Source organism: Ceratotherium simum, chromosome 24 (genome assembly GCF_057802395.1).
Source record: "Ceratotherium simum simum isolate JZ-2026a chromosome 24, ASM5780239v1, whole genome shotgun sequence".
NCBI lineage: Eukaryota > Metazoa > Chordata > Mammalia > Perissodactyla > Rhinocerotidae > Ceratotherium > Ceratotherium simum.
In genome coordinates, this window is record NC_141923.1 from 46,885,303 (window position 1) to 46,897,786 (window position 12,484).

The 12,484-nt window shown below is 44.6% G+C and overlaps 1 protein-coding gene across 9 annotated transcripts in view; it reads right to left on the reverse strand.

Annotated features, from left to right (window-relative positions):
• Window positions 1–12,484, reverse strand: part of SAMD4A (sterile alpha motif domain containing 4A) — a 214,072-nt gene that overhangs the window by 115,977 nt on the left and 85,611 nt on the right. For 5 of the 9 annotated variants that reach the window (XR_015556190.1, XR_015556191.1, XR_015556189.1 and 2 more), the window contains exon 2: window positions 8,047–8,106. The exons of the other annotated variants lie outside the window; for them this stretch is intronic. Coding sequence is in view for 2 of the 5 variants with exons in the window: in XM_087448503.1 (XP_087304629.1) it covers window positions 8,047–8,106 (60 nt within the window). In the remaining 3 variants the exon portion in view is untranslated. The remainder of the gene's footprint in view (window positions 1–8,046; window positions 8,107–12,484) is intronic. 9 annotated transcript variants of the gene reach the window in all.

The following is a 12,484-nucleotide window of genomic DNA, read 5'->3' on the forward strand; positions in this document are numbered from 1 at the left end:
TGTTGTGTTCTTACTTTTTAAGAGAACCTCATGCAGAAATTTATATCCAAAAGGCAACTTAAAGGAGCAGCAAAACTCCTGCCCTTCTCTTCCTAAAAATGGAATAAATTTAGTTGGCAGCATCTTTGTTGCCACTGAATATATTTACTTCTTAAATGAGACAAACCTCTTGTTAGGTTTCTCTCCCACTTTGCAGGGACACAGGCCTCCTTTGCATAACCTCTTCTTCCCATCCAAAAGAATGAGAACACCATGCTTTAATATTTTGCCATTTCTGGTTGGATGCAAGTGGGATGCTAAAATGGATTTAGGTCCCAGGGGGGAGAAGTGAATGAATTTTCTTCACTCCCCTCCCCACGTAATTCTATGTGCCCAAGCATGGCTTTTTAAGATTCAGAGAGTAAACTGAATGCATAGAGGCAACAGAGGCTTCAGAAAGCAGGGCAGAGTGGCCCTCAGAGGTAAGGTCTGAAAAAGAAACCAATACAGTCCATGGGCTGAGGTTTGAAGTGTAAGACTAATGGCCGTGACTGTTTACACAGACAGAAGACAGTTATTTAAGGGTGAAATTTGATCTACCTTGAGCTCAGCCAAAATGATGATCTGAGAGAAGTGTTATGCTATTTCTTCTTAGACTCAGCTGCAAAAGGGCCCTGCAGAGTGGCAAGGCTGTCGGTGGGGGCCACTGCTCCCTCCCAAGGGCTGCAGAGCCACCCCACCCAGGGCCCAGCGCCTAGAGCCCCGCTGTAGAGCTTCCCCTCAATGATGCCTGGGCATCCTAACAGCAGGTGGGGATTCAGTGGACTTCCAGAATGTTCCTTCTAAGCGGGCTGAGAGGGTAAATGAAAGCAGTCCAAACTTCAAGTGCTAAAAGCAGCAGGCAGCCTGCTTTGCTGACACTGTCACAAACCCACAGTGGAGAACAAGGCAGCCATTATTTCTTCACTGACCCTGAGAGAGCTTCTATTGCCTGTATTGTTTTCTAACTTTGGAAGCACCAAATAAGGACGACTTTTGGTTCAAGGTAGGAGCCATGACTATTTATATGACCTCACTCTTTCTTACATAATATATTAAACAAGCCCTTTAGGCCTAAGTTTGAAAGAGCCAAAGTCTCCCTCTGGACACACATGTGCGGCTCCTACTGAAGCTGGTGTGACTTGGCTGTCAGACAGCTGGGGGCAAACTTCACTCTTCAGCACGGATGTGATGGATAAGTAACAGTTTCCAAGACCAGAATACAATGCTCTGATAAAAAGCCACTGGAGGAGTATGGAAAAAATGCCCTTCAAGCCCAAATCAGCAAATACTTGCCATCATTTACGAATGTGCCTGTCTACCTTCCTAGCTTGTAAGTTAACCTTTGAGAAAAGGCCCTAGGCACCCCTCATTCAAGATCATTCAAGATCTCTTCCAGTCACCCTCAACTGCTGGTGGACTGCAGCCTGGGCCAGAGGATCACTCTTCCACTGTTAACACAGTGATATTTCACTCCATCACTGCGTGGGAAGATGCAGAGCAGTTTCCAGGGCAATAAATTACTTTACGGTTGCACTTGATCATTTCATTGTTCCCATGTTACAGACAGACATTTTATGGTAATTGATCTCGATTTGGTACATACATAGATTTATTACGTACTACCTTGTCCCAAAAAGAATTTTAAATGACTTACATGTGGTCTTAGGAACTGCCCCACGTCCGCCTAACACTTAAAAAACAATATTATCCTTTCACAATAACTTGGATGATCTTTTTTAAATTAAAGGTAGCCTTCACACAGCTAAAGTTGAAAGCAAATCAAGTGTAAGTAATTCCAACCCTCCAATTTTTCATTTACAAACAAACCCCAATGTGATGGGACGTCCTCCTAGGGGCCCTCTGAACTTTATGCAGCCCTTTCTGAAGTCCTACTGGATCCAGCTGTAGATGCGCAGAAGATGGGCTGAGAGCGACAGGTGCCACATTCTGACAAAGTGCCACATCTATAGATGCTGTAAATGAAGTCTCCTGGGATGAGTTTTAATCATCCCCACCCCTCTCCACCCTAGCATAAAGGGTCAAGATGACTGCACCCAACTGGAGGCTCAAAAGAAATAAAGCAACAGATGAAAACAAAACCAAAGCAGCTGACCGTACCCTAAAGAAAAAAGTCTGTAATGTGAAAAGGAAGCTGTAGACGAAGGTAAGGGTGTGATGCATCCTGCCCCCGCCCCCCAGGCTCTGCGCCCCCCTCCCCTGCAGTTTAACTTTCTGCTTTGGCTCCGCTGCACATCTTCCCTGAGGTGTCAGTTCAGGCTCCTGTGTTGAGCCCTGATAATCCAAGCTTCGATTTCAGCCCGCTGGCATCTGGTTCATTGCCAAACTCACGGCAACGGAGACATAGAGACCTAGGCTGAGACAGGTTCAGATTCTGGCTTCACATACGTTGACTTCTAGAAGACTGAGTTCATTTCACGTTCTCAGTAAAGTCCACGACTCCTGGCCTGACACTCAAGACCTTCAACAATCTTGTCCCAAGCTGCCTTTTTCTTCTCTCATCTTCTTGGAGCCTATGCCTCAGCAGATTCTGCCTTAGCTCATGCTACCCCTCCACCTGGAAGAAGACTGCCCACCTTCACTTGAAGGGTCAATCCATACCTGTCCTTCAGCAAATTCATCTAACAAACACTAACATGGCACTCACTGTGTGCCAGGCTCTGTTCTGAGCACTTACCTACCTCACTTAATCCTTACGACAACCCTGAGGGGTAGGTACTCTGATTACCTGCATTATAAAGATGAGGAAGCAGAGGCATAAAGATGTGATCCAGCCTTCTCAAGGAGCCATGTGTAAGGAGCAAGGCCAAGGGTCAAACCTGGTGGTCCAACCCCAGAATCTGTGTTCTTAATGATGATGCTAGGCTGTGTATTTCAACTCCAGGTAAAACTTCTCCCTCCTCTAAATGCCATAGCCCTTTAGTGGTATCTCTCTTATGATCTTACCATTTTCTACCTAACTTTTGAGATGTGTATAGGCACTTCCTCTTTTCCGGTAGATGTAAGCTCCTTGAGGACGGAGCCCATGTCTGATTCAACTTTGGCCCCTATGGCTCAGCTCCGAGCCCTGCACCTGCTTGGCCGTGCCTGTCAATATCTGTGGGTGGGAGGAAGCAAACAAGGAAGGAAGAAGGAACTCCTCAGCTAAGGGGGCCCTGCTGGAGTGCCGAAACACTTCAGTCTTTGTTTTCATCCGTGTACGGTGGCAATTTTTACATTTACTTGCTTTAGGAGCAATTTAGCTGCTATAGTAAGGAAAGCAGGTAGTCTTGAAGATTAAAGCTGTGTCCTGTGTGCATGGGAGGCCACAGCAGTCCATTTCCCCTTTGCTCTTCCCATACACAAGAGCTACTTGCAGAGGTGGTGGTAGTGACAGTGACGACAACAGCAGCAGTAACAACAACAAACACCACTATCAATTTTTGCACATCAGCTGGGCACTTCACATCCAGGGTTTGCAATCTTTTCAATAACTCTGCAAGCTAGGCTTTATCCTCCTTATTTTACAGATGTGAACTGAGATCAGAAAGGCTAATTCATTTGGCCAAGGTCACAAACTGGTAAAACATAGCACGGAGGCATGAACCCAGTTCTGCTTTGCTCAGGGTCCGTCTGGGCTGCATCCACTGCATAGCAATGCCTACAGTCCCATAGGAGCTAAGAAATGCAAGTCACCTGGCCCATTCATCCTCTACTTCCTGGACTCTGTGGTTTAGTCTTTTAGGTGAAAAGCTATGCTCACACACGCACAGTTCTTCCAAGAAACTAGAAGAATAATAACCTACTTTAACATAGCTCAGAGTCCTTAATTACAGGAACAGACAGGATGGTGGTCACAAAAATGCACCATGAGATCTACAGGAGGGTGGTGCTGCTGGGGATGGGGACAAGGGATGGGGCCGGACAGACTTGCTTGAGTCAAACAGGCAGAGAGAGAACCACATGTTCTGTTTAGAAGAAAGAATAAATCACTTCTCATTAAGCTATACAGTTGTCTTAGTTGGGCCACAACAAACACTCAGTGGGTTCACAGCATTACCACAAAAAAGTTGTAGTGGTCTGGGGTGTAAAGGACGATTCTTCTTTACACAGGAAGAGCAGTGCTGTCCACCCACAGGGGCGGGGGGCACAGGGAATCCCTCAAAACGCAGCCACACTCCAACATGATTCAGCTCTGATTCATCGAATCTGCAAGAGTATTGTATTCACTCTAGGACTTGGAGCAAAGGGTATCCTACAGGCCTGCAAAATCGTCTTTCCATGCTCCTAAATGCAGGACCACTTCCTCTAACATGCTCCACAGCTCACAGCACGCCTGAGAGAGGCTCTGTGAGACACCGAGGTGGTGCTGTTATAAGCAGAAACGCTAACAGCTAGTGGGCCTAGTTAGAAACCAGCCCCATGAAGGGTGGATGAAATAAAGACTCATGCTTCTGAAGAGAAAAGCTCCCATTAAATATTCTTTATCAGCTTGTTTCAGCCAAACTTGACACATTTGCTCCTCATTTCTAGTAGATGGTGATTTCCAGTCTATGACTCATCCTCTAATGGGGTATTCCGTGGAAAGCATGCGTCTGGAGGGAGCCTATGAGGAGATGGTGGCCCCCTTGCCCTCCTCAGAGGAACTCCGGGGAGGGGCATGTGGGTGATGTAACAGCCCCTCGGCTCAGTCTCCTACAGTGAATGGAAGGTGAGGAAGAAAGCAGGATGGCGCGTTCAGGGTCTTCACGGTCATCAGCGTCCCACTGTCGTCCAGGCGGCAGCCACAAACTCAGCAGCCTTGCCGACCTCCCACTTCGAAGTGGGACTTCTTAGTTTAAACAAAGAAGACAAAACACGGTAGCCTAACCTAAACTTCCTCTGCTCTGTCGCCTTGGGCACTGATCTGATTCCATCTTTCCTTCTGTAGACATGACTCTCCTTGTCTGTGGGTCCTTCCAGACCCTGCAGTGGAACATGATGGAGGAAGAAGGGCACAGACTCAGGAGCCAGATACCCCGAGTTCAAGTCCTGTCTCTGTCACTCACCAGCTCTGTGACCTTGCACAAGGCACTTCACCTCTCTGGCCTCAGTCTCCTCACCTACACAATGGGGATGAAGATAACAGCACCTCTCTCAGAGGGATGTTCTAGTGAGTTGACTAGAAAGGGGATTAAATTAGAACAGAAGTGCCACATAAGCATTAACTATTACTATTATTATTACTTTTCCCTTCCTATCTTCAATCTTTCCTTTGTTTTCTTTCAACAAATATTTATTGAATATCCCCTGGATACAAGACTACACTGGATGCTATGTGAACTTCAAATATAGACAGGGTACAGTCCTTGCCCTCCAAGGAAGGACAGAAGGTAAAAGGCTATAGTAGAAAAAAGTTGCCGGGCTGGGATTTGGGTAACCTGGACTCTGGCCCTAGCATTGTCATAACTTCTTTGTGGCTTTCTCACCTGTAAATGCCAAGATCCTTCTAGAGATCTTGACAATAGAAAATAACAGTACACGGCCAGGCCCCACATACCATGCCATCTGAGCGATTATACAAGAAGTACCACAAAAGCTCAGAGGGGAGAGAAATGGTTTCTAGTTGGGCCAGTCAAGGAAGGCATCGCAGGCTCCAAATCTGTGCTCGGCCCCGAAGGACGGGTCGGAGATTGGGAGACGGAGATGAGGGAGGCTATTTCCCGTGGAGGAGGGATGATGCACAGAGGTACAAGAGTATTTAGGAACTAGTACGCAGAACATGTGGGTTATAGCTGAGAACTGGTTTGGGGGAAGCAGGAGGGAAAACATACAAGGTCAGCTTGGGGAGGGCTGGGGTGCAATAAAACCCTGGGCAGTTTTTGAGGAAGAAATAATATCAGAATGGAGTATGGGGAGATACACCTGCTGGTGGCCTGCAGGAGGGACCCGGCTGGAGGGAGAACAGCTGGAAGACAACTGCATGAGGAAGGCACAAAGACAGAGAGCGTGAGGGCAGTCTGCAGGCTCAGAGGGAGGCAGGCCTCACCACGGATCAGCTGTCTGGTCTGGGGCGCTCTCTCAACCTCTCTCATCCATAGGTTTCTCAAGTTAACAAGAGGATAACAGAGCAGAGAGCAGGCACAGTGTCTGCACGTGGTAAGGACTCAGGAAACATTACCTAGAAAACGAAGTAATGAATGTGAGCAAAGTTGTGAATGAAGAATTACCATTCACCTTGCAGTCAGTTATTGGTGAAACAAATAGCAGGGGACAGCAAGAGAGAGGGTGGCCATGGAGACCTCCCTCAAGTCACCGGGCCTGCAGAGGAGGGAGAAGACAGAGAGCGCTGGTGATCCAGGAGCGTGTCAGGATGTGGAGGAAGGATGTTCACTTCTCCTTGACTCTTCAATCAGAAGGACCCAGGGTAACTGGACACTGCAGTTGCTGTCTCCAACAAAGGCGTAGATGAGGGAGAGACTACAGCCAATGCCCTCCCTGGACCTGGAACCCTGACCTACACACACAGAGTCCCTGAGAAGAGAGGAGAGGTTAGACTCTCAGACTCTCAGCCCAAGGCCCGTGGGGGTACCAATGATGGATATCATCGCATCCCAAGAAGGACAATAAACATTACTGTTTCCATTTTCAAGATGAGGAAATTGGGCTGAGGTCACTGGTGAGTTGGTAACAGCTGAACCCAGAGCTGAGGACTTTGTCTCAGACTTGGAAGCCTGCTCCCCCATGCAGTTGTCTCTCAGGGCTGTTTTCACCCCAATCAGCCTTCACAACCAGATCTAAAACCACGGTGCAAAATACAAGAGCATGAAAGTGGAAATAAAATAGGTGCTTCTATATCTATTTCAATCCCATTCATTTTTAATAACTACTCAGGTTAGGCTTTACATGAAAGGTGAGAAGTTGGTTTAAATCTTGGTTTATCTCTTGGTTGACTAGTAAAATATTGTCATTCTGCTCAAGTGAAGAAAAGGCCCATCAAAAATGTCACACTTATTTAGCTTTTCTTAAAACTAAGTGCACACCTCCTGGGCACTTTTTTCCAGGGTCTTAAGCACCTGTGATTTGCCAGTGTTTAGTTTGCTAGTATGTTCCATCCCTCCCACACGTGGGTACATATGTGTCTGTGGGCCTGTGACTACCAAAGGGTAATGTCACTCTGTCAATCACACAGAGTCTCCTCTGAAGTGGGATCATTTGTCCTCTTAGTTAAGTGTCTCTGCCAGCATATGCTATTTATACACCGAAGGCATCTGGCTCAGAATGGGGACTAATATGATCATAATAAAAATAAAAATAAAAATAATAATAATAATACAGAGTGGTTAGCAGGAGAGTCTCCAGTATGAGCAAACAAACTATGTCAAGAAGCCTCCCCTAATGAGGAAGTAAATGAGATACCAGGCCACTGGTCAGGAAGCTCACACAGCCATTGTTTGTAAATCCACAAAGCACTGCTGTCCCTAGGACTTCCCATGAGTCCCTCCTTCCACTCATCTTGGAGGTCCCCTCTTCGCCCTAGTGCCTGGAACAATGCTTCTGGGGTTTTCCCGCAATCATCTGCTTCTTCTTATGCCTTATTCCAGAGCTGGGGGGACCCCTAACTGTCAGTCTTGCTTAGTCATGGGTGCCTGCAAGTCTCTCATCAGACTCACCCTAAGAACCAAAAGGCTCTCTTTTACTGATTTTACCTGAACATCAGTGGAAGCAACCTGGCTCTTAAACTCACTCTCGGAGCTTTAGAGCTCACACCCCCCTCAGTGGTGCCTCCTTATTACAGGAAAGAAAATCCACTACTACTCAAAGTAAGGAAAACAAGATTTCAGGTTGAGACAGCCCCTTTCTTCCAAAAGCCTTAAATATCAGGCGAGTAGTTCTCTCCCTCTGTTCAGAGTTTAGTCAGCGCATTTTGGTTATTCTAGACCCAGAAAATCCTCAGAAATCAGGGTTCATTATGTACGGTCAAAGAGATGGAGACGGATGATGATCAGCCGGAATTAATGAAGACTGAGGAAATCCAACCAATTTCACCTGGAGATCTCAGTAGCCATCCATCTTTTCCGCCATCTGCTTCAAATTTGGACCTATGCCCTGAAAAGCAAAAGACAAATCCATCCGTCTTAAAAGTCCACTCAGGTGAAACGTCGTGAAATCGCATTCTTGTCCAGAATCGCAGAGAGAAACATTTCTTTTCTAGTTAATTTGGCAGCCATCAGTTGTTCCCCATTAACTTGAGAGAAGCATCTGGTCTACGCTCTAGAATAAAATACCTCATAATCTACCAAAATTACCCCCTAAGAGCTATTAGTGAAATGAAGGATGTCTCTTATTTGCTGTAGGTGAGCAGACTCGCTTTCCCACAAAGTTCATGTTCTGGCATGCTTATCTTTGGGATCTGCATTCTCTGGGTGAATAGGAACCCAATAACCATACCTATTTTAGGATTTTAAGTATTTCATTTTAGCATAAATCAAAGCACATTCATATGGCTTTTATGTTAAAGACAACAACCACCTCACTGTAAACTATTCTTCCTCCTGAGTGTTCTCAGATGCCTCTGTTAACACATGCAGTATCCACAGGCATCCTCATGTTTTCCTGCAGTTTGTTGTCCGTGCTCTGACACAGAGTCTAGACAGAGCACAGAAACACTGGAAGGTCTTTCCAAAATGTTTTTATACCAAAGAGGATGGAAAATGACCTAAAACACATCAGATTTTAGGACACTTCAAATAAGATTTCTTTCACTATATTCTGATCTCACTTCATGAGAAATAGGTATATTCCTGAACTATCTAATGTTGTCACATTTTAATAAAATCAAAGCTCATTATTTAAAGGAATTTCTCTGTGTGTGTGTTGGGTTCACATTAAAAAACATATATTTCAAAACTTTTTAAGCCAAAGAGCATATCTTTCTTGGAACAAGTACTTTGAAATATATTGTTGTTCAACTCCAGGTGGTTTCTCCCTTATTTATCTCAGAGTTCTCTGAATTAAACTACATTGCTTAGGGAGAGAGAGATAGAGAGAAAAAGAGGAGGAGGGAGAGGGGGGAAGAGAGGAAGTGGGTGTGCTCGTGGGAGCTCCTGCAGATGGTTCCCTCAGTTAGCATGCATCCTTGATGAGTAGGATGAGGTGGATATGCGTCTGCTCTCCCTCAGCCTGGCTCAGTTCTCCTGTAACCTGCATAGTATAAGCATCTCGACATGCTCAGTAGACATGTATATTTTACACAACATGCCACCACTACCAAAGAAACTCTAATCCAACACGATTGGGTTGACAGTCAGTTAACTTAAAAAAAACTGGTTAAAGCATGGATTCATAAAAATGATACTCTCATTATATATATAAATTGATGTTTATTATATATATTCATAGATATTTAAATATGTGAGTGTCCAGTCCACTCATTCACAAACTTGGTACAGGAGCAATGCCTTATCTTTGAAGATGGGTCCACTGTCTGGAATTCCCAATTGTCTCTCCTGTATAAACCAGGAATCTACTATGACTTTCAGCTTCAGTTTCTTCAAAGAAGAGAAAAAAACCCAAAGTCAGCTGAAAAGCAATCTGACTACAGAATCTGCCTAGATTTTTATGCCTTTTCCCCCAATCTTTGAGTTATCATGTTTATACTTAATTTGCCCACAATTTTTGTTTTTTCAAGCAAATTCATCATTGACAAGTCTTCCCAAGACAACAGTATAGTTTTCATAGAAACACCTCTACTTTTCATACTCATGTATCATCTGTTTATGTGATATTTAGTTACACGTCTTAAATGGAAAAAGTATGACAAGCAAAAACAGATTTGGGGACAAACAACTCTCACTTGGCTTCCATTTGAACTGAATGGGGAAGTGGGAGGACCCCCAAGAGAGCACTGACTGAACCAGCAGGCTAAAGACATCTGGTCTACCTGCCAGAGGCAAGCGGGCACAGCCTGAGGGTTGAGTGGATCCAATGACCTTCTCTGTTCCTCATCCAAGGCTCAAGCAAAGAAACAGCTAAGGATCTATTCCAATGCTGGAGGGAAAAATGACCAGGCTGGACCTAGGGAGGGACTGCAGGTTGGTTTCTAACCTGATGCCTTTCTAAGGCTTTGAAGGGTAATTTTGTCTGCTCCGTTTTTATCTTACAGATTATTGGATAAACCTCCTCATAAGATGCAGTAAGTGACATTGCTGTAAAAAGGACAGAAAGAAGAAGTAGTCATGCTTTTGGCTAAAGAGAGAGAAAAACTAAAAGGCAGAATATGTATTATATAAGTATATATTATATAAGTACGTATATATTATAGAAGTATATATACTTTAAAATATATATATTTATTTACTTATAATTATTTTAAAGTATATATAAATCTATATAAAGTATTTATAGAAGTATAAAAGTATATATAAAATATATTTTAAAGTCTATATATACTTCTATAAATATCATATATAATATATATTCTGCTTTTTAGTTATATGTGTGTATATATATGCATATCTACAAGTATATGTACACATGTCTGTGGCATATATATATGTGTGTGTGTGTATATACTTATCTGATGGTGCTTCATGAGGTGTGGAGGTTCACATTGTATCTTAAGATCCTTTGACTAAAAGCTTTAATCCCTAAAATTCCAGCTGGATTGCAAAATCGGCTTAGTTGCCTTGGTTCAGTACTTCAGATCTCAGTCCATCATTTTACTCATCACTGCTACTATATAGGATTTGGATGAAAATATTTTGGATGAAAAGAATCTGAGGCTGAATCCAGTCTCAGTGTCAAGGAGTGAAAGCCCATAATTGTACGCGCTGGCTAACCCCACTTTGCAACTCTTGCAACTGTGAGGGATGATATACTTAAAGGGCCTTTATTTAGCTCTTGAGTTTTATTTATCTATGATTTATTATTTACATCCTGCCTACTTACACGAAGGATTTGAGGGAGCTTAGCTCTTCAGTTAAGTCCATTCTTAATCAGTTCACTCACTTCTCCTTCATCCTCCTACATCCGACTTCAATCGAGTAGTTTTCCCAGTGCGACCAATTAAGTCAGACCCCTGCAGTCCGGGCCTTCCAGTGAGCAACAAAGGTGGTGCATTTGTAGAGTCTGTGACCTTTGGTTTGCTGCCCAGTGCAGGGAGCTGCCCCAGCAGCACAGAAAATCCTGGCAGAACTTCCCAGGGCAACCCCTTTGGTGTCTAAGACCTCTCCGGGGGATGGCATGGGGTTGTCAGCAGTAGAACATCCTGTGCCAAGGTAGCTGAAGAGTGGTCACAAGCACCCTCCGTGGTGAGGACGTAGGGCATCACTAAGTGTCCCACCCAGTAGGGGACTCCACCAATCTGTCCAGTAATCAGCCACCCTTTTGTGCGAAACAAGAAAAAGGGCAAAGCCTCGCCCTCAGCTCCTGTGGCTCTCTACCCCGTCAAGTCTCTGACTAAATGGAGCAAGGTATCCACAGGTGTTATTTCAATCTGCCATTGATCTCTCTGGGCTGAAGAGGTCACCTCATTCTACTATGCTTGGTTTTTCCATCCACACCTTAGTGATGAAAACACCGGTCAGAGACACGCTGGAAGAACCTCAGGGCAAGAGCTGCCACATGTGGCAGTAGCAAAAGCCCCCGAGTGTCCTTGTGCCTGACCACCTTCTCAGGCTCCCAACCCCTTGCTCTTGGCTTTTCATTGTGGGAATGGCAGCTGCCGATCTCAATGCCTCCTACTTGTCCCAGATAGTGGATAAAGTCCTGCATTCAATCATATATATACTAGCCTGCACTCCTGGTAATTCTACTCTCTGAGAGGACAGATAGCACCCAGCACCTGGTACACAGCTGTCGACGTAAAGGACCATCCTCAGACCGAACAGAGATGCCTCAGGCCACCTGAAGACTCTTTTCCATTGGTGGGGATAGATTTGGGGTACGTCATCCACACTCTCACACCAACCTTTTTTCAACCAATAGCAGACATCTGGAAACAGCTGGCTGAATCTGTGGGTGCGATCTGTGGCTGTGGAATAGTATGAAGCTAACTTGCTCACACTAGGAATGAATCCATGACCCACACTAGCAGATTCACTCAGGATTGAGGTCAATGCAGAGACAGAAGATCCAAATGCTGGCTTTGCCTAGGATGGAACTATCGTCACAGAAGAGGAAACTCTGGGCTAGACGCCCCAAGGGTCCACCTCAGTGGTCTGCTTTTATCTGCTAATTAGCACTCTGTTCTAACCACCGTGCTAACCAACCACAGACATAAATATGGCAGCCCCACCAGGGCAGGCTTTGAACTCTTCAGGAATAAAATGTCAAGAAAGAAATCCATGGACTCCACATTAAGTATCTAAAGTATAGGTATAAAAAAGAATTTTTATTCTATATTATTTTATCTGTCAAGGCAAGCAAATGTATATCCTTGTCCTAGCTATAAAAATGGATGTAGACCAAAAGATAAGATTTGAAT